This window comes from Balaenoptera borealis, assembly GCF_965194805.1.
Source record: "Balaenoptera borealis genome assembly, chromosome: 1".
NCBI classification, from domain to species: Eukaryota; Metazoa; Chordata; class Mammalia; order Artiodactyla; family Balaenopteridae; genus Balaenoptera; species Balaenoptera borealis.
In genome coordinates, this window is record NC_138860.1 from 113043932 (window position 1) to 113067236 (window position 23305).

General features: G+C 35.8%; 1 protein-coding gene across 22 annotated transcripts in view; it reads left to right on the forward strand.

Annotated features, from left to right (window-relative positions):
- Positions 1–23305, forward strand: part of EVI5 (ecotropic viral integration site 5) — a 233160-nt gene that overhangs the window by 130814 nt on the left and 79041 nt on the right. For 13 of the 22 annotated variants that reach the window (XM_082383688.1, XM_082383693.1, XM_082383675.1 and 10 more), the window contains one exon: positions 227–373. The exons of 7 other annotated variants lie outside the window; for them this stretch is intronic. In XM_082383688.1, coding sequence (XP_082239814.1) covers positions 227–373 — 147 coding nt within the window. Of the gene's footprint in view, positions 1–226; positions 374–5951; positions 22347–23305 lie in introns of those variants that run through there. 2 more of the 22 variants (XM_082383684.1, XM_082383685.1) reach the window with 2 other exon arrangements.

The window sequence follows — 23305 nt, forward strand, 5'->3', positions numbered from 1 at the left end:
AGAATTGTTCTTAAGATTATCAGATGAATTTTTCATTTAGTTTCCCAAAATTTGCTGGAGCAATAATGAGCTGCTGGCTAATAATTACTTAGGCTGTTCTGTTCTCTGAGGTGATCTTTTTTTTTTTTTTTTTTAACATGTCAAAGTAAGTAACTAAACCTCACAAAGGCAGTCTTTCTTGAATCTATCCTAAATTGCTTTACACACACAAAAATTATGTCCTAAGGGACAAGTGACAAGAGCCCAGGAGGCTGAGGAAAACTACCTCATAAAACGGGAGTTGGCCAACATCAAACAGCAGAGTGATGAGGCCAGTGCTAAACTGGAGCAAGCTGAAAATACCATCAGGAAGCTCCAGCACCAACAGCAATGGGTAAGGAGTCTGGTAGTGGTTTTGCTCACCTTTCTCATCCCCTTCCTTTAAACTTTTTTTTTTTTAAGCACAACTTCTGTGCTCTTGTTTTAAACAATTTTGTTTTCTACTTTAATTGAATTCTTAAATTAATCAATTTTAAGTTCTGTAATATTTAGAGGTCTTATTGTGGCCTAAAGACTCCTTGTTCTAACTTTTTTTTTTTTTTCTGTCTACACAGTTTTGTTAGAATTAGGTAATGTTTTCTTTCCTTACATTATATTTTAAGTCACAGCAAATAAGTGATGTATGTCAGACCTGCTTTTTAGGTTTTAGAAATCTGTTTATTTATAAAAGGTATTTTTCCATGGGTAATTACTAAATCTTCTGATAGTTTTTGTTAATTGTGTACATGAGATACTACCCAACATGTAGAAAATATGTAACTATCTCATTTAAATCTTTGATAATATGGTGACATATCTTACAAAATACTATAGTCTTCTTACATCAAGACATTAAATTATGGGTTCAGTTATATGCTTACATTTTTTTCAAGAAGAGAGAAGTTGTGAAAATAAAAAAATGGACTTTTAAAATATTATGTTAAGTAACTTCGAGTACTAAACAGCTTCTGATTGTACAGCTATCCTCAGGTATCTTTTGTAACTTAGATATTATTTTCCATTGGCAAATTCAGACAAGTGTGATATTAATCAAGAATATGAGCGTTAAAAAGAAAAGCCAGCTGTTTATCTTTGAAAAGATATTATTTCTTGTTTCAGTTTTCTGTTTTCAAGTAGGAGTTGGATTGTAACAGGAATAGGCGGGAAAAGTTGTGGTAAACCTAGAATTCTATATAGGTCTGAAAGGCAAATAGAATGACTTCAAGGTTGGATTTCACTAAGAAACTGAGAAACAACATTATCATCTTAGTATGAAAATCAGAAAACTAAAAGCAAAAAGAAATTGGTAATTGAAAAAAAGCATAACATAAAATTTTCCCTATTATGTTAATTGAATATGGTTACAAAAAATGAATAGCAGAGTGGTAAGAGAATACATTCATCCCTTGTTATCTGTGGGGGACTGGTTCCAGGACCCCTGAGGATACCAAAATTCTTGTATACTCAAGTCCCTTTTGTAAAATGGCATAGTATTTGCATTTAATCTGCATATATCCTCCCATATGCTTTATTTTTTTTTATTTTTTGCACTTAGTAAATATGTTTCTATAATGAAAATTCTTGAAGTATAGCTTTGAACATATATACAAGAGTAGCACAATGTAAAACAAATTGAGATAATGTATTTTTTCCCTTTAAATCTTGGAATTGCTGTTTTGCTAAATGAATATTTCATTATAAACATTTATATTGTATGTTAAATATTTAAAAATTCATATTCACACGCAGTGTTGCTGTAGTCTCTACTACGTTAGTGCTTCATGCTGTCTCCCATATACTTTAAATCATCTCTAGGTTACTTATAATATCTAATACTGTGTAAATGCTATGTAAATAGTTGTCTGTGTATGGCAAATTCAAATTTTGCTTTTTGGAACTTTCTGGATTTTTTTTTCCTGAATATTTTCAATCCACGGTTGGTTGAATCTGCAAATGCAGAAGCTGTGGCTCTGGAGGGCTGACTGTACTAAAAAGATGGGAACTCAAATGTTTCGTTTTGCCTTTGTATGAAATGTCAATAATATCAAAGCATAAAAATAGGAAAAGCAGAATTGGAGGGTCATGTTGAGAATTAAGCTGAACTGAGTTATCAGTGTAATGTGATTTTGTTGCTGGGAAAGATAAGTATTATATTTACATTTAGTATAAGCTACAGTCTTTAATATAATACATTGGAGTCATAAATTATTAGTTTTATGGCATAGTTTTTCAAATAGTAAGACCTGGTTATAGATGTGTATCAAAGATAAAAAATGTTGGTTTATAATGGAAAAGCTAAGTGGGCAAGCAAAAACAGCCAGAATGAACTGAAGCTTTTGAAAATAGTTAAATGTAACAAAAAGAATCTTTGTACTCTAATTCAAAGGACAAGATAGACCCATATTGTGGGGCTATGATACAAGTAGAAAGCAAATCTCTACTTCGATTTTGCTTCCATTTTTTTTCTCACTAAGCAGACATTCTCCTAAACTGAAATAAACTGTAAAGCAGACATATAAAGCAGTAATGCACAAAAATAGGTGAAGTAACAGAGTCTTCGTTAAATTTCCAGTTTCAAAGTAAAGTGATATTAGATATTAAAGTAACTTGCAAGATGATCATAGGAATATTATTTTTTAAAAAGGATTTTAGAAAATAAGAGATGCTAAAGGCTTTGAGGTTGGCAACTGCAGTTAGGTAATAGTGGTTAGATATCTCAGAAGAGGATCAGTGACCTTGCTGATGCTTCATTAAAAATTCCTGGAACATCTGGTTTGTGAACAATTAGAAAAATAACTTTTACTTGCTAAAAGCTAATTTACTATGCATAAGTCATAACAAACTAACTTTGTTTCTATAACAAACAAAAATTTTTCACAAGTTGTTGGTAGCGTCTCTCAGGATATCATTCTTGACAAGGTAGAGAAATACAGATGAAAATAGTAAACTTAAGTGGCTTTATAGGTGACTAACTATATCAAAATGGCTGTTCATGTTGAAGTAAAGAGGTGTCAGAGGTCTTTGAGGTCTTTGTCTCCTACATGAAGTATTTCAGGAATGTAGGTAATATTTTTTATATATATAAATTTGTTTATTTTGGCTGCATTGGGTCTTCGTTGCTGCGCGTGAGCTTTCTCTAGTTGCGGTGAGCAGGGGCTACTCTTCCTTGTGGTGCGCGGGCTTCTCATTGCAGTGTCTTCTCTTGTTGTGGAGCACGGGCTCTAGGCGCGCGGGCTTCAGTAGTTGTGACATGCGGGCTCAGTAGTTGTGGCTCGTGGACTGTAGAGCACAGGCTCAGTAGTTGTGGTGCACGGGCTTAGTTGCTCCATGGCATGTGGGATCTTCCTGGACCAGGGCTTGAACCCTTGTCCCCTGCATTGGCAGACAGATTCTTAACCACTCCGCCACCAGGGAAGCCCCTAGGAATGTAGGTAATATGTTAATGGTGAGTCAAGATTTCAAAATATTTAAACAGTCTATTCAGAATAAGAAACTAAATAAAAGATTATTTCATAGAAGTAAATCTATAGCCTTGCCTCGAAGTTTAAAACTTAAAGATATATCTTAGTGATGCTTTATGTAACAAAACCTTGAAATTGACAGCGGATCAGGAATTACCAATAATATAATGAGACTCCCTGCATTCCTTATCCCAAGTATAGTCTTCTAGAAGTATAATAATCCAGTTCAGTTCTAAGTAGCTTGTAGAAAATTTGTAGTGTTGTATCTGGTTTGAATACCAAAACTCATATGAAATGTTTACAGACTGTGTTATGGCAAGTATAGGAAGATGTGGAATCCCTGGATATTTTTAGACTCTACTAAAGAAGATTTTATAAGAACATCACAGGTATGGTCATTTTAAAGTATTTGAGAGGTGATCTTATGGAAAAGTGGTTAGTCTCTTTTGATATTGCTTCAGAGGGCAGAATGTGTTTAAGATCCAAAGATACAAAATCCTACTAATCGGAATTTTGACAAATGAAGTAGTTTCTTCACAAAGTAGTGAGCATACTACTGCTAGTAAGTGACCATCTATTGCTAATTGTCTTGATTACAGCCTTCCAATATAACAACATGAAATCTTCAGAATTCTCTAAGGGTTTTTCAAATCTGTTCCAGCAGGAGGTGTTGAATTACCAGTATAATCAACCACCACCACCACCCTCTACTGCCAGTAGTGTCATTTTATATGCTATAAATAGCTTTGGATTTCATATACAGAACTGAATTCTAATCCTGTTTTGCTAACTTTGTGACCTTGGATACTCAAGGATTGGGTTTCTTTTTTTCTCTAAAATGATTACATAAGGCTAGATCACCTCAAGTCGTTCTTTTTGATTTTTTAAATGAACTTTATTAAGGTATAAATTACATGTAATAGAATTCATCAAGTTAAAATTAAAATGTATGGTTTGATATGTTTTGATATTAGTTGTATAACCATCACTATCACAATCAAAATGTAGAGTATTTCCATCACCCCCATGATTTCTCTCATGTCCCTTTGCAGTTCACCTCTCTATCCCAGCAGCCTTTCTGCTTTCTGTCAGTGTAGTTTTGCCTTTTCTAGAATTTCATATAAATGGAATTGTAAGGTATGAGGCTTTTGTATCTGGCTTCATTCACTTAACGTATTCACTCAATTTTTTTCTTCTTGGCAATTTTTTTTCTTTACTGTGGTAAAATAGACACAACATAAAATTTACCATTTAAGTTCACAGTTCAGTGGCACTAAGTACATTTATAACGTTGTGCAACAATAACCACTATATTTCTAGAACTTTGTCATCATCTCAAACAGAAGCTTTGTACCCATTAAAAAAAATAACTCTCCTTTCCCCCCCCTCCACCTTTTTGCCCCTGGTAACCTCCGTTCTACTTTGTGACTCTATGAATTTTCCTCTTCCAGGTAACTCATATAAGTAGAATCATACAATATTTGTCCTTTTTTTTTTTCTTTAATGTTGCTTTATTTATTTATTTATTTTAAGATTTAATTGTATTTATTTTTGGCGGTGTTGGGTCTCCGTTGCTGTGTGCGGGCTTTCTGTAGTTGCGGTGAGCAGGGGCTACTCTTCATTGCGGTGCACAGGCTTCTCACTGCGGTAGCTTCTCTTGGTTCTAGGCGTGTGAGCTTCAGTAGTTGCGGCACGCGGTCTCAGTAGTTGTGGCTCATGGGCTCTAGAACGCAGGCTCAGTAGTTGTGGCGCACAGGCTTAGTTGCTCCACGGCATGTGGGATCTTCCTGGACCAGGGCTCGAACCCATGTCCCCTGCATTGGCAGGCGGATTCTTAACCACTGCACCACCAGGGAAGTCCCAATATTTGTCCTTTTGTGTCTGACTTATTTCGCTTAGCATAATGCTTTCAAGGCTCATCCTTGTTGTATCATTGCATTAATATCAGAATTTCCTTAGTTTTTATTGTGGCTGAATAATATTCCATTGTATGTGTACGTATTTTGTTTATCCACTCATCTGTTTATGGTCATTTTGGTTGTTTCTACCTTTTGGCTGTCATGAATAATACTGCTGTGATCATTAACATACAAATATCTGTTTGAGTCCCTTCTTTTGAGTATATACCTGGAAGCAGAGTTGCTGGATCAAATGGTAATTTCATGTTTAACTTTTTGGAGACTCAGCAGACTATTTTCCACAGCTGCTGCACCATTTTACATTCCCACCAGTGTACAAGGGTCCCAATTAATTTCTCCACATCCTCAACAGCTCTTGTTCTTTTCTTTTCTTTTTTCTTTACTGTTTTTTTATTAAAAGCCATCCTAGTAGCTAGTACTAGGTGTGAAGTGGTATAAAGAAATTTAAGTAAATGGAAAGATCCCATGTTCATGTATTGGAAGACTTCATATTGTTAAAGAGGTCAGCACTACCTAATATGATGTATAGATTTAATCCTATCAACCCTGTCAGTCTTTTACAGAAATGGGAAAGCTGATCCTGAAATTCATATGGGATTACAAGGAGCCCTAAATAGTGAAAACAATCTTGAAAAAGAACAGAGTTGTAGGACTCACATTTCCCAATTTGAAAACTGACTACAAAGATAGAATAATCAAAACAGTGTGGTACTGGCAACAGGATAGACATATAGATCAATGAAATAGAAATTGAGAGTTCAGAAATAAACCCATACATGTATGGCCACCTGATTTTCAGCAAGGGTACCAAGACCATTTGATAAGGAAGAACAGTCTCTTCAACAAATGGTTCTTGAAAAACAGGACATCTCCATGCGAAAAAATGAGCTTTGACTCCTACCACACAGGACATAAAAAAATTACTCAGAATGGATCAATGATCTTTATGGTTTTAAAACACTTAAGGATAAATCTTCATGAGCTCAGATTTTTGGCAGTGGATTCTTAGATATGGATTCTTTGACACCAAAAGGATGAGCAACAGCAACAACAACAACCGAGAATCAGATAAATTGGACTTCAAAATTAAACCTTTTGAGCATCAAAGGACATTTTCCAGAAAATGAAAGGGCAACCTACAGAGTGGTAGAAAATATTTGAAACTCACATATTTAAGTGTTTAGCATCCAGAATATATAAAGAACTCTTTCAACAAAAAGGCAAACAACTCAATTTAAAAATGAACAGAGAATTACAGTATTACTTACCATAACCAAGACATGGAAACAGCCTAAGTGTCCACCAATGGATGAATGGTTAAAGAAAATGATACACATAAATACACACACACATAATGCACATGCTGGAATATTATTCAGCCAATAAAAAGAATAAAATCTTGCCATTTGCAACATGGATGGATCTTGAGGACATTATGCTGGGAAAAATGAAATAAGTCAAATAGAGAAGGCACATATCACATGACCCACTTATATGTGAACCTAAAAACAAACAACAAACCCCACCAAGCTCATAGATACAGAGAACAGATTGGTGGTTGCAAAAGATGGGAGGGTGAGTGAAATGTGGTTAAGGGGGTCAAGAGGTAGAAATTTCCAGTTATAAATAAGCCATGGGGATGTAATGTACAGCATGGTGACTATAGTTAACAAAACTGTATTGCCTATTTGAAAGTTGCTAAAGAGTAGATATTGCAAATTCTCATCTTGAGAAAAAAAATTGTAACTACCTATGATGATGGATGTTAACTAGACATTGTGGTGATCATTTCACGATATATGCAAATACTGAATCATGGTTCTGTACACCTAAAAACTAATATAATGTTATATATCAATTGTACTTCAATAAAACTTTTTTTTTTAAGTAAGCAGAAGACTCGAATATACCTTTTTCCAAAGAAATATACAAATGGCAACAAACATATGAAAAGATGTTCAACATCATTAGGCTTTAGGGAAATGCAGATCAAAACCACTATGAGATTTCCACACTCACTAGGATATCTATAATAAGTAAAAAAGAAAAGGAGTGTTGGCAAGGAGATGGAGAAATTGGAACCCTTGTATATTGCTGGTAGAAATATAAAATGGTCAGCTACTGTGGAAAACACTTTGATGGTTCCTCAAAAGTTTAAACATAGAATTATCATATGACCCACAATTCACTTCCTAGATGTATGCCCAAAAGAATGGAAAACTGATGTTCAGACAAGTATGTGTACACATGTTTGTAGCAACATCATTCACAAAAAAGTGGACATAGCCCAAAAGTTCATCAACAGAAGAATAGATAGGCAAATTGTGGTATATACATACAATGAAATATTCAGCCATAAGAAAGAATGAAGTACTGATGCATGCTATGAATAATATGCATGAATCTCCAAATCATTAAGCTAAGTGAAAGAAGCCAGACACAAAAGATCACATATTGTATGATTCCATTTGTATGAAATATCCAGAATAGATAAATCCATAGAAACAGAACAGAGGTTGGTGGTTGCCAGGTTGAGTGGGAAAAGGGTGAGAAACTGCTTAAGAGGTTTTACTGTGGACTGGTGGAAGTGTTTTAGAGCTAGATAAAAATTTGTGGTTGTACAACATTCTGAATGTCCTAAATGCCACTGAATTGTTCGTTTAAAAGTGTTATTTGAAAAAAAAAAAAAGTGTTATTTGAATTTTGCCTAATTGTCTAAAGAAGAAGTCTACAGAACTGAAGGGTATACGGCTCAAGGAAATGACGCATTTAGTTTGAGTAATTGTGGTAGAAGGTGGAAATAAGGGAGAACATATAACATCCCAGTGCTGAAACCCATTGGTTGAGGTCAGGGTAGGACCAGAAGCAAGTGAGCTAGCTTGTATGAAGAGCCTGAGAGGCTTGGGAGAGCCCTCAGGGCTGGGATTGGGCATGTCTTAATCAGCATTGTGGTTGCATTGAGACTAAAAGGAGAATGCAATGTGGAGTAGCAGGTCAAGGTTGGCAACTACAGAAGTGACTTACAATAGGTTGTCAAGATGAATGCCCTATAGGAACTATAGCCCAAAGGCAAGGGAGTTTAAGATGTAAAAGAGACAAGAATTTGATTATCAGGAGTTTAGTGGACTAATGAGAGAGCAGCTTGGGCAAGTGTTGAACATGGAGGCTATTATCCATGGCTGTGATTTACATGATTTGGGAAGATGTAGTGTTTGGATAGGCCAGCTCCGTTAATGTGCCAGAGCAGAGCAGATGTATTTTTATATTTTCTTTATTTTTTTATGTTCTTCTACTTAGGAATAAGGTTGTTCCCAGAATCTCAGTGAATCTGAGATGGCCTCACTTTAAAAGGGCTGGAAGTGACAGAGGCCAAGTAGGCTATTATATGAATATTGGAAATGTGGATAGTATGATAGCTAGTTAGGGTGACACTCCTACAGTGAAAAGGATCAAGGGGGTCTTCAATGTACTAAATTACAACTAGAAAAAAATGTAAAAAGATAAATAAGAAAAACCATGCAAACACTAAACAAAAGAAAGCTGGAGTGACTGTATTAATATCAGATAAAGTAGACTTTAGACTTCTTGGAATAAAGAGGTACATTTCATGTTGGTAATATGGTCAGTTCAATAAGAAGACATAACAATCTTAGGATTGTTATGTATTTAGGAATATATGTCTCCTAATATGTGTATGCTCCTAATGATAGGGGAGCATGAAGCTGAACTGATAGAACTGAAAAGTGACGTGGACAAATCCACAGGTACAGTTGGAGTCTTAAATACCCCTGTCTCAGTAATTGGTGAAACAAGTAGGTGGAAAATCATTATGGAATGGGTATCAAAGACCAACCAACTTGACCCGGTTGGCATTTATGGAACACTTCACCTAATAACAGCAGAATACGTGTTATTTTTAAGTGCACATGGAACATTTACAAAGATAGAACATATTCTGGACCATAAAATAAATTTTGACAAATTTAAAGTAACTGAAATCATATGAAGTATCTTCTTTGACTCTAACAGCATTCAGTTAGAAATTAATAAATATCTGGGAAATCCCTAAAATATTGGGAAATTAAACAACACATTTTTACCCCTGTGTCAAAGAGAACATCTCAAGGGAAATTAGAATGTGTTTTGAATTAAATGAAAATTAAGACACAACATTATCAAAATCTGTGAGATCTACCTAAAGCAGTGCTTAGTGCAAAATCTATAACATTGAATGCTTATATTAGGAAAGGAAATAAGTCTCAAACCAACAATCTAAGCTTCTACCTTAAGAAACTAGACATGTAAGAGGAAATTCAACCTAAAGCAAGTAGAAGGAACAAGTAATAGAGTAGAAATTAATGAAATTGAAAACAGTATAAAACAAAAATAGAGAAAATCTGTGAAATCAAATGCTGGTTCTTATAAATCATCAATAAAGTTGATAAAACTCTGTCTAGACTGACCAAAGATAGAAAAAACAATAGCCAGTTTAGGGATGACATTGACTTTTTACAGATGTAACCAAGTTGTCTTGTCTCATATCCTGGATTTGTCTGATTCCTTTCTCGTAGGGTCATATTTCCTGTAAACTAGGTTCAGTTAAACATTTTCAACATTTAAATTATAGATGATGTTGTGAACTTTGCTTTTAAATCAGGAATCACATAATGTAAGTTCCCACTATTAGTGATGCTGCTGAGTTTGATCACCATGCTAAGTTTGGTTACCCCACAGCCTTTCCCTTGTAAGGTATGGTTTCTTCTTTGCAACGATGAAGTAATACACTGGGAAATACTTCTGTACCAAATAAATATCTTGCCCTCTATTCATCTTTTACCTAATGGTTTTAGCATCCTCTGATTGGGTTTCCAAAACTGTGATTTTCATATTTTCTCATTTTTTTCTACACTGTTAGCTAATGTTCCTTTGTAAAAGAGACTTTTCTCTTTTTCCCTTCAATCTCTCTCTCTTACTCACTATGAATACTTTTCTGTCACTCCAGACTCATGGGCTTTTGTTTGTTTTGATGTTTCATATCATATTTAATGATTTTAATGCTATTGGTACAATGATAAATATTAAACTTCTGAGCAGCAGTTTTTAAAAGGTAAATTTTATTTTTAATAAATTTTGAGTATTGATATGCTTTAAAAAGCATTTGTGCAGTACTCAATTATTGAGTAATTGTCTTTAACAGATCATTGATTGCATTTTATGCTGACTCTTGATACTTTGAACCTGATATTGTGGGTTTTCAAAAATGATCATGTTAATTATGTTTTTTAATTGAGGTATAGTCGATTTACAATATTAGTTTCAGGTGTACAACATATATATTCAGAGATTACACTCCATTTAAAGCTATTGCAAAGTAATGGCTATATTTCCCTGTGCTATACAATATGTTGTGTTAATTTATTATTTACTACACTAAATAAAATTTAATATTTACTTATATTTAGTAATTTTAAATTAAATAATAAATATTAAACTAAGCGTAAGACAAACTAAGCATTGAGATTAAACTACCCCTTTAAGTATTTGTTATACATGTTGCACGTCAGTTTTTCTAGGAAACCCATAGAAGTAGAAATGATCCAATGATATTTCATACAGTTGCATGTCTGACTTTGTCCTTTTTGAGTGTGATGGGGCACAGATGTGTTTATATTGGATGATTTTTCCTGATGAGACCAACTGTCTGAATCTTGCTTGATCTATTTATAAACTTTTTGCCCTACACATGACTGCTTATCATTCAGGTGTCCTGAATAAGTAATTGTTGTCCAGCAGTTTGTTGGCTAGGATCAGCATATACAAGAAGGATTGTAACACTTAAAGCTGCTGAGTGCTGAAATGACTGCCTTTTCAGGTTGTTGGGACGTTTGTACCAGGAAGTACTTAACAGGAGGCTAGGCAAGATTTCTTTCGATCTTCCTTCCTCTTCCTATAATTCTAGAAGAAAATATAAAATAATTATGTGATACTTTTAAGAACCAAGGATTTGATATGAGGAATAAAAACTAATCTTACTTAGATTAAACACATGAATAAACATTAATAAACCAAAAACTATCCGTTAGTGCAAGTTGTGAAATCGTCTAGATAATTTATTTTAGAAAGTGTGTTTGTTAAGCAGCATTTAGAATTGTCCCACACCTGATTTACCTAGTGGGTTTGTTTTTCTTTATGAATATGGAAGTTAATGTTTAATATTTCTTCCTGCATTATAAACACTTTTAAACTCTGGTGACATTTAAAGCCATTTAATTTGTAATTATTGGTAAGTTTATGTACGTCTTCCTAAAAATCCAAACTAGACTGATGACTTTACACATTAAGCTTGGTAAACTCTCAGTATGCCTAGAAATCTGAACAGAAGCTTTCTTCCAAACTAATTTTGGACTTAGTCTAGGATTAAATGTTTTATATTCATATGTAATCATTTCTTTTCAGCTTAAATAATAAATGAACGTTCACTTTAGTGGCAATAATTGTTTTCTTAACATTTTCTTCATCAAAATATCTTGCAGTTTGTGTATATAAATAATCAGAGATAATCTTCCACCTTTTAAAGGATGCATGTAATTTTCAGATGTTGGGAATAACTCATTTAAAAATGATATACCAATTTAAAAAAATAAATTTATGTATTTTATTTATTTTTGGCTGCGTTGGGTCTTTGTTGCTGAGCACTGGCTTTCTGTAGTTGCGGCGAGCGGGGGCTACTCTTCGTTGAGGTGCGTGGGCTTCTCATTGCGGTGGCTTCTCATCGCAGAGTGCAGCCTCTAGGCATGCAGGCTTCAGTAGTTGTGGCATGCGGGCTCAGTAGTAGTGGCTCTCAGGCTTAGTAGTTGTGGCGCACGGGCTTAGTTGCTCCGCGGCCTCTGGGATCTTCCCGGACCAGGGCTTGAACCTGTGTCCCCTGCATTGGCAGGCGGATTCCTAACCACTGCGCCACCAGGGAAGCCCCCAATTTCTCAAAAGAGCTTAGTGTGGCAAATCTTTAAATAGTACATCCATATTGCTTGGATTTTTAAAAAAAGACTCATTGGAACATGTGGTAGAGGGGATTACAAACATCTTTTTTTGGGATCATATGCTGGGAGGGAGAGCAACTTTTTATTTAAGTTTTTTTCTCCTTTAATATTGTCTTGCATAGAATCATATTCTGGACTCTTTGACAGTACAGGCATTTTCTCAGATGCTTTGGACGTAACAATGGAAATGTACCATATTCCCACACTATCATAAATTTTGTTTATTTTTGAAACAAATAGATTTTATAGGTTATTTTTGCAGCATTGAATTTCCACTCCCATTGTTTAATATATGGTTTATGATAGAGGGGGGTTTTGTTGTTGTTTTTTAAACCAAGAGTTGACTAGCTAATTGATTCAGCAAATAATGTTTCTCACTTACTATGAAAAGTACAGTTTAGTTCTGGCAATATAGTGGTAAATCACACTATCCTTGACATTGATTGTACAGTATTTATAGAGATAGATATTGTGAAAATTATTTAATTAGAGTGGCAATTAGTACTACAAGAAAGAAGAATACAGGGTTCCATGAAATATGTGGGTCCTTAAAAGGACATAAAATTATCAGGTCTTGAATAAATACAAGAAACATCTTTAAATACAAGCATTTACTATTCACTGGGGCACTTATATATTCTTCAAACATTGAATGTGTGAGTTCATTTTTTTGTTGTTGTTTTATTCAAGATACAAATAAAAAAGACTACTAAGGGCATTCTAATTTATCTTTACTTTTGTAACTTTTACAACACCAGAAAAGCACTTGGGATTAAAAAGTAGGTGGGCTAGAGACTCCACTAAAAAAAAATTTCTGTCAGTTTCATTGGAATGGGATTGCTGGTATCACAGAAGCAGTATGAGATTCATTGACAAAAATAAATTTGATGTAAGTGTAGGAAAGTCATTCATTATTTGTGGACCTTTAAATAAATGGCCCCTTGCTGACTTATCAGCCATCGTAATTGTGGCAGTTGTCATTTGGTAAAACAAATTGTATATTTTTCCAGTTTACTAATTTGAATATGAAGTATATTCTTAGGAATTTATTACAAGAATATTATGTGAGATGTTTATTTTTTTTAGGTGTTTAGATTTTAATATTATACCAGTAATTCTTAGAACAGTACATATTAAAACAATATATTAAGCTCTTAGAACATATTATTTCAACCCTTATATGACTTAAATGTTAAGCCATATAAGGGTTCTGTAATCCATATTCCCAGTTAACAGAATTGCCAGTCTGTTTGCCTTGCTGAGTCTTTTTAGTTTACTTATTAGTAAAGTGGAAGTTGTGGTGAAGGTTAAATGAGAATACAAAGCGCTTAGCATGTGCCTGACATATAATGAGCACTCAGTAGATGTTGGCTACTATCTTCATTGTTGTTATCATCATAAACTTTAAAACCTATTTTATAGTGAGTGGAACAGGAACGGGAATATCTTAAAGCAGAACAGCTGCATCAGAAATGGTCAAGGCTTGGGCTTAATATGATAGCTGTTATTAAACCTCACTTTAGGGGACTTCCCTGGTGGCGCAGTGGTTAAGAATTTGCCTGCCAATGCAAGGAACACGGGTTCGAGCCCTGGTCCGGGAAGATCCCACATACCGTGGAGCAACTAAGCCCATGCACCACAACTACTGAGCCCGCGTGCCACAACTACTGAAGCCCACGCGTCTAGAGCCCGTGCTCCACAACAAGAGAAGCCACTGCAACGAGAAGCCTGCGCACTGCAACGAAGAGTAGCCCCCGCTCGCCGCAACTAGAGAAAGCCCACGTGCAGCAACAAAGACCCAGTGCAGCCAAAAATAAATAAATTAATTAAATAAGTTAAAAAAACCCAAAAACCTCACTTTGAGCTTCTCTTGGCTTTGATGATTTCTTTCTTCCTCTCAAAAGTTTATCATTCTTTTCCTGACCTCAAGTCAACCTCATAAAAGCCCAATTTTTGTTTTGCTTTGTATTAAAGTTTTCAATGCAGTGTTGTTGGTTTCAGGAGTTTGATTTTTTTTTTATTTTTATTTTTTTTCTTTCTATTTGGTCTGGGAAAACTATAAAATGAGTTGGACGAACCATGCTAAAAAGTTTCCTAAATAGACATGGTACTAGGAATTTTTGTTCCCCAATGTTCACTTGTTTCATAGCCACTGTCTTCCACGGCACTTCCTCCTGGTAAGCAGCTGGAAATGCCCACATGTGCTGCAGTTTTTTTTCTCAGGCTGTGTGGTACCAGTCACCTTTCCTGGCATCTCTTATTCCACTGTGAGGTAGTTGAGTTAAAAGGCTTAATAAAAAAACAAAAACAAAAACACCCTTGTTTTATAAATGACACTTTTTTCCCTGTGGAAAAAAATTTTAAATTGAAACAGGTAGTTTACAGTACACAGTAACATCTTCTAACACTGGTACTTTGATGCCATTTCTGCCACTCACTGGTTGTGTGTCCTTGGACAAGTTACTTCTGCATATAATACAAACTTCTTGTCCTGTATATAATAACGGGTGGTTGAGACTTAAGTGAGTTGGTCCTCTAGAATAATGCTTGGCATAGAATGAGTGCTTAATAAGTGGTAGCTATTATTAAGATTAGTATCGATATTACCATTATTTCATCATTATAATTCTACCAGCTTGCTTTACCAATAGCATAAACTGCAAGTAATAAAACCCAAAACTTAAAAGACCTAAAACTGACAGGTAAAGTTTTTAATAGACTAAACATTGACAGGTATATCACTTTCCTGATCAAATTTAGATCTACATAATTTTGAACAAGGAGAATTGGAAATGGTAGAAATAAGTACCAAATAAGAGAATTCAATTGCAGAAGCTCTGAGTCAATTGAAAGGGACCAAAAACCAAACAAGAACAATAAAACCTCTAATCAATGTTTAATCTTATTTATAAATTTATAAGATTTATTAGGGTTCTCCAGAGTAATGGAACCAATAGGACAGACAGACAAACACACACACACACAGACTTACTGTAATTGGCTCATGCCATTATGAAGGCTGAGAAGTCCAATGATCTGCCTTTTACAAGCTGGAGACCTAGAAAAGCCAATGATGTAATTCCAGTTGAAATCCAAAGGCCTGAGGGCCACAGAAGCTGAAGGTGTAAGTTCCAGTCCAAGGGTCCCAGCTCAAGCAGCAGGCAGGAACAGATCCTCCCTTTTTCTGCTTTTTGTTCTATTAAGGCCCTGAATGGATTGGATGGTCCCCACTCACATTGGAGAGGGCAGTCTACTGAGTCATCTGGAAACACCTTCACAGACACAGCCAGAAGTAATGTTTAATCTGGGCATCCCATGGCCTAGTCAAGTTGACATAAATATTAACCATCACAAGTCCAACCCTTGTCAACTTGGCACCCATGCGCATCTCCTTAAACCATACTTAATTTCCAGATAAAATAACAAGGTCATAATTCTGCATAACTTGATACAGTTATATCCTGAGCATAACCAAAAATGTACTAATGCCTTTCTCTGAAGAGGAGGTAAAGTCCTTGAGTGACGTTTTCTCTTCTTGTATCTTAAATATCCTGTAACTTAAATACTATACTGTAAATACTATACTATAAAACAATACTTAAATGCTGTAATATAAAGTCAGTGCATCTTATATTGCATGATAAGGGAATAAGAAAGGAAAGAAAACAGATACAAACGTATTCATAGCAAAATTAGGAGGAAATACTCATGACGGTTAGAGTCCTCGTTTCTGTAAGTGATCATGTGGTTGTAGCTAGTATTTGTAGCTGCCTTCTTCCACTACCCACTCTGTATTCCTTTGCCTTCAAAAAGCACCTCAGCTGATCATGGTTCTTTGCCTGGTGGAGTGACCCAAACCTTCACTCCTGAAGGATCTGGGCCATTAGTAATCCTTCCTGGATTGGGTTGTTGTAAATTTTTAGTGACTTTTAATCACAGGGCATGATAATACTAAGAGACACCCCAAAGGATCTCCTATGTTCCACATATATTCTTTCCTGATCTCCATTGTGGAGTAGTAGTCCACTTTCCCCTCGGTAGTCAGGATCAGTCAACCAGACCAGCACCGTAATTCCCTTTTTTGCCTATTGATTCAGATGCATGAGGACCCAAAGCAGTTGGATGAGTCTTAACTTCCAGTTTACTGTCTCCTCGTGGAAGCATTCCTCCCTCAGGCAGTAAGAGCTCTAGACCAGCAGAGCATAATGTTGCAAAGCAAACATTTTGTTGGTGAGTCTGTAGCAACAATAGTGTCACTCCTATTTTCACCGCTTGACCCCTGGATCTATGAATTATGGGAGAAACGGCACTGTATATTGGACAGTGATTCACAGCATATTCATTCTTCTGGAGAACCTTGCCCCAGCCCTGCAAGGTATTGCCACCTAGCTGGCACTGTAAATGAGTTTTCAAAAGGTCATTCCACCTTTCTGTCAAGTCAGCTGCTTGATATTAGGGAACTTGGTAAGACTGATGAATTCCATGAGCATGGGCCCATTGCTCTACTTATTTTGCTATGAGGTGCACTCCTTGATCAGAAGCAGTGCTGTGTAGAATACCATCACGGTGGATAATGCATTCTGTAAGTCCATGGATGATAGTTTTAACAGAAGCATTGCATGCTGGGAAGGCAACTTCATATCTAGAGTAAGCGTCTGTTCCAGTAAGAACAAAACGCCCCTTCCATGATGGAAGTGGTCCAATGTGATTAACCTGCCACCAGGTTGTTGGCTGATCACCCCAGGGAATGGTGTCGTATCAGAGGCACAGTGTTGATCTCTGTTGCTGGCAGATTGGACACTCAGCAGTGGCGGTTGCCAGATCACCCTGGTGAGTGGAAGTCTGTGTTGCTGAGCCCATGTATAATCTCCATCCCAGCCACTATAGCTACTTTGTTTCTAAGCTTATTGGACTTTCTGAGGAAAGAGGCTGACTGGTATCCACAGAATGGGTCAGTCCATCCAATTGATTTTTTAAATCCTCTGCTGAGGTCACCCTTTGGTGAGCATTCACATGGGAGACAAACATCTTCACCTTTTTAGCCTATTCAGAGGAGGTCTGTCTACATACATCTTCCCCAGATTTTTTTGTCACCAGTTTTCACTTCCTTTACGTTAAACCAAGGCATGTCCAGCATTTCCAGTTCACTCACTGTGGGCTGTGGGCCACCCTTTGGTCCATGTTTCAGCCAACCAACCAAACAAATGTTAGAGTTTCTTCTAAGTCCCTAAGTCATAGCATTAAATGCAGATTCTCCGTTCAGTGAGCCTATATCAATACTAAGGATCGATCCCAATAAAAATACTTTTTGTTCAGTAATGCATATGAATGTAATTGAATAGAGCTAATTGCTATATACAGAAATTGATAATGGGATGAAATTGGCTTAGTGGAGTTAGATTGATTCTGAATATTTTATTAAAGTGTATCAGTGCTTGTATAATTTTCGTTAACATGTTTGTATTGATAAACATGGAATTAAAACTTCCTTAGACTCAAAAGGTAAGAAAACACCTACCTGGGCCAGGTGGTGGAATTGTAAAAATGCCTTCTACTACAATTTAGTATGAGATGTAACATAAAATACAGGTATACATCAGATTGTGGGTTCAGTTCCAGATCACTGTGATATAAAGCAAATATCACAATAAAGTGAGTCACACAAATTTTTTGGTTTCCCAGTGCATATAAAAGTTATGTTTACACTGTATTGTAGCCAAGAAGTATGCAGTAGCACTGTGCCTGAGAAAAACAAGGTACACACCTTAATTAAAAAATATTTATTGCCAAAAATGCTAACCATCATCTGAGCCTTCAGTGAGTTGTAATCTTTTTGCTGGTGGAGGGTCTTGCCTCGATGTTGATGGCTGCTGACTGATCAGGGTGGTGGTTGCTGAAGGTTGACAATTTCTTTAAAAAAAAGCAAAGTGAAGTTTGCCACAGCGATTGACTCTTCCTTTCATGAACAGTTTCTCTGTAGCATGCAGTGCTGTTTGATAACATTTTGCCCACAGTATAACTTCTTTCACTTTTGGGGTCAGTATTCTCAAACCCTGCCACTGCTTTATCAACTAAGTATATTTAATATTCTCAATCCTTTGCTGTCATTTCAGTCATCTTCACAGCATCTTCACCAGGAATAGATTCCATCTCAAGAAACCATTTTCTTTGCTTGTCTGTTAGAAGAAACTCCTCCTGCAAGTTTTACCATGAGATAGCAGCAATTCAGTCACATCTTCAGGCTCCACTTCTAATTCTAGCTCTCTTGCTGTTTTCATCACATCTGCAGTTACTTCTCGCACTGACTTGAACCTCTCCACGTCATCCATGAGGGTTGGAATCAACTTCTTCCAACCTCCTGTTAATATTGATATTTTGACCTTTTCCCATGAATCATGAATGTTCTTAATGGCATCTAGAATGGTGAATCCTTTCCAGAAGGTTTTCAATTTACTTTTCCCAGATCCATCTAAGGAATTGCTATTTATGGCAGCTGTTGCCTTACGAAATGTATTTCTTAAGTTTTCTGAAGACTTGAAAGTTGGAATTATTCCTTGATCCATGGGCTGCAAAATGGATATTGTGTTAGCAGGCATGAAAACAGCATTAATCTCATTTTACATCTCCGTCAGAGCTTTTGGGTGACCAGGTGCATTGTCAGTGAGCAGTAATATTTTGAAAGGAATCTTTTTCTGAGCACTAGGTCTCAACAGTGGGCATAAAATAGTCAGTAGACCATGTTGCAAACAAATGTGCTATCATCAAGTCTTTGTTACCATTTAGAGAGCATAGGCAGAGTAGATTTAATTCTTAGTGGCCCTAAGATTTTTCAGAATGGTAAATGAGCATTGGCTTCAGCTTCAAGTTTCCAGCTTCATTAGCCCCTAACAAGAAAATCAGCCTGTTCTTTGAAGCTTTGAAGCCACGCATTGACTTCTCTTCTAGCTGTGAAAGTTTTAGATGGCATCTTCTTCCAATAGAAGGCTGTTTAATCTACATCAAAAATCTATTGTTTAATGTAGCTGCCTTCATTAATGACTTTAGCTAGGTCTTCTGGATAACTTGCTGCAGCTTCTACATTAGAACTTACTGCTTCACCTTGCACATTTATGTTATGGAAAAGGCCTCTTTCCGTAAACCTCATGAACCAATCTGTTTTAGCTTCAAACTCTTCTTCTGCAGCTTCCTTACTTCTCTCAGCCTTCATAGAACTGAAGAAAGTTAGGGCCTTGCTCTGGATAAGGCTTTGGCTTAAGGGAGTGTTGTGACTGGTTTGATCTTTAATCCAGACCACTAAAACTTTTTCCATTGTCAGCAATAAGGCTGTTTTGCTTTCTTATCATTTGTGTGTTCAGTGGAATAGCACTTTTAATTTTCTTTAAGAGGGACTTCCCTGGTGGTCCAGAATCCGCCTTCCAATGCAGGGGACGCGAGTTCGATCCCTGGTTGGGGAACTAAGATCCCACATGCTGCAAGGCAACTAAGCCCACACGCCAGAACTACTGAGTCCGCACACCTCAAGCAGAGAGCCCACATGCGGCAAACTACAGAGCCCACGCGCTCTGAAGCCCGTGTGCCACAACTAAAGAGAGAAAACCCACACGTCACAACTAGAGAGAAGCCCGCACGCCACAACTAGAGAGAAGCCCACGTGCTGCAATGAAGAGCCGGCGCACCGCAACAAAAAGATCCTGCGTGCCGCAACGAAGACCCCACATGCCACAATGAAGACCCAACGCAGCCAAAAATAAATAAATAAATATTTTTAAAAAGTCAGGACCATTGTCAAAAAAAAATTTTTTTTAATTTCCTTTTTAAGAACTTTTCCTTTACATTCACAACTTGGCTGTTTGGTGAAAGAGCCCTAGTTTTTGGCTTATCTTGGCTTTCGACATGCCTTCCTCACTAAGTTTAATCATTTCTACCTTTCGATTTAAAGTGAGAGGCATGCAACTCTTCCTTTCTCTTGAACACTTGGAGTCTGTTGTGGTTTATCAAATGGCCTGATTTCAATAGCGTTGTATCTCAGGGAATAGGGAGGCCCGAGGAAAAGGATGGGGGGAACGGCCAGTCTGTGGAGCTGTCAGAACACAAACAACGTTAGTAACATCAAAAGTCACTGGTCACAGATCATCCTAACAAATATAATAATAATGAAAAAGTTTGAAATATTGTGAGAATTACCAAAATGTGACACTGACTTGAAGTGAGCAAATGCTGTTGGAAAAATGGCACTGATAAACTTGCTTGAAGTAAGGTTGCTACAAACCTTCAATTTGTAAAAATTGTAGTATCTGCAAAGTGCAATAAAGCGAGGAACAATAAAATGAGGTATGCCTGTATTAAATAATACCCACTGTAAGCACTATAACAGTTAGATGGTGATACATAAGGCTGTTGCGGTGGTTCAGTGAAAGAGATGAGAGCATAAATAAAAACAATGACTGTGAAGATGGAAAGGAGCAGACAAATTCGAGAGATGTGGAAGTTACTAAGATTTTGTGATTGATTTGGTATAGGTTGAGTATAAGAGGGGAAGTTTTGACTTGGTCAGTTGTTAGATGGTGGGATCCTTAGCATATAGTAGTAAATACATGAGGAGGAAAAGATGGGGAGTCCAGTTTTGACATGTTGAATGTGAGGTGAGTATGAGGCTAAACCGATGAAGAAAACCAGTAGGAAGTTGTGAATATGAATCTGTAGCTTAGTAGAAAGATCAGAGCTGAGAATATGGACTTGAGAGTCATCGTTCTCTATGTATCTGTATATCTGTCAATATCTATCTATATATTTATTGTCCCTAGAGTTCCATTATTGTGTGTTCTTTCTTTCTCCCTCTTCCTGTCCCTCTTTCCCTCTTTTTTTTTTTTTTAAACTATTTTATAGATTCTTCCTTGGTGATCTCATCCATTGTCTATATAGACTTATACAGAGACAAAATCTGATACATATACACAGTATCTGATAGTGTCTTTAAACAGACTGTATTAGTGGATGAAATCACATAGGAGGAATCTACAAAATAAGAAAGTTAACAGGAAGATTGAGAAAAAACACAATATTGAAATCCTGGGGCCTACTGATTGATACACACAGACATATACACACACACATACACGTAGACATACATACCTATAATTAAGTAGTTCAGCTGACAGAGGAGACAGAGAAGATATGAGGTAGAACCATGAAAGAGTAATACCTTAGAATCTGAGGGAGGAGAAATTTTTGAGTTGTCAGTTGTTTTAAATTCCAAAGACTATCTGGTGAAGGTAAGAGCTGAATAAAAGGGCTTTCCATTGAGTTTTTATATTGTTATTGGGTATTAATATTGTTAGCGATTAGAGCAGTTTCATCAAGGGATGAAGACTAAAGCTAGTTTGCAGTGGGTTGAGGAACAAATGGGAAATATGAGAAGAGAAATAACACGTACACTATAGAATGTATCCCGTTAACAATAGAGGATGATTAGAAGTTTTGTAAACTTTATTGATAAATATTTGTTCCTAATATTAGTACAGTTTTTTTTTTTACTTGGTTGGATCAGTTGGATTATACCAGATCAATGGTTTCATTCTCATTTTGACCATTTGGGTTTGATGTATTCCTGGGGCTCTCCTGATAGAGTCTTGGAAAATAAGCGTGAAGTAACATAGAGCTTTAGATTAAGAGCAAAAAATTCTAGTGTTACTCATAAAGTAACTATGATCTAATTAAACAAAAATCATGGCACCTGCATTTTGGATGTGGTCATTCCAAAATTGCCATTCTCCTATTTGATAAGGTAAGTATTTGCTAAGGTGTTATACCTATTGCAGATGTACTTCTTGTATTGAAATATTGTTTTAATAGTATCAGAAAATTACTAGGAGAAACAACATGTAGTACACTGAATTAAAAAATTCTCATTTGCCTAATAAGTGAACAGTACATTTTAAAAAATATCTTTTTGGGTAACTGGGGCAAGGGAGTACCATATGTTTTAATTAAGTATTTAATAGTTTTTAAATAGAGTTTTAATTTGATGTCTATTTTGTTCCTAATGTATTGAAGAGTAAAAGGAACCATTCTTTACTTGTGCCAGTTCAGTGGGAGATTATTCCCTATGACTCTATGTTGGAATTTTGAGTTGTCGGTATTTCTTTACTACATGGGTTAAATGTGACGTGATAGTTTATTTTAGGAAGTCTTTTATAATAGTGAATTCAATATCTTTTTGCTTTTTTGAACAGCTTTGTGTAGAAACTAGTTTAAAAAGGGATTTCTTAAGTAGCTGTATTGGTATAAAGTAGGAAAGGAAATGGAAAGGTTTCATGCTTCCATGGCTAATTTCTTTATGCAGCATCTTCTTTTTTTTTTTGCTTCCAGCAGTCATTTTCATGAGTATATTTAAATAGATCTACATTTCTAACAGCAAATACATTTTTATTCTTTTGGGATTTAAGATGGTTCACGTTATGGTGGATGCTTTGTTTTTATTTCTATCAGGTTAAAATAGAATTTTCAGTAAATATGTACTTGTCTTCTGTAGTCTGTAACGGTGCTGTCTAATAGTAATATAATGTGAGCCAGATATGCATTTTAAAACACCATGTTAAAAGGAATAATTAATAATTAATGAAATTAATAAATAATAAAAATTTTATTTGATTAAATATTTTGTTTAACTCGAGGCATTTGGAATATTATTTCAACATATAATCAGTATACAAATTACTGAGATATTTTGCCTTTTTATTTCACATTAAGCCTTCAAAATCCAGTTTGTATTTTACACTTAAAACTTTTCTTAATTTGGACTTGCCACATTTCAAGTGCTCAGTAACCATATGTGGCTGGTAGTTACAGTGTTGTACAGTTCAAGTCT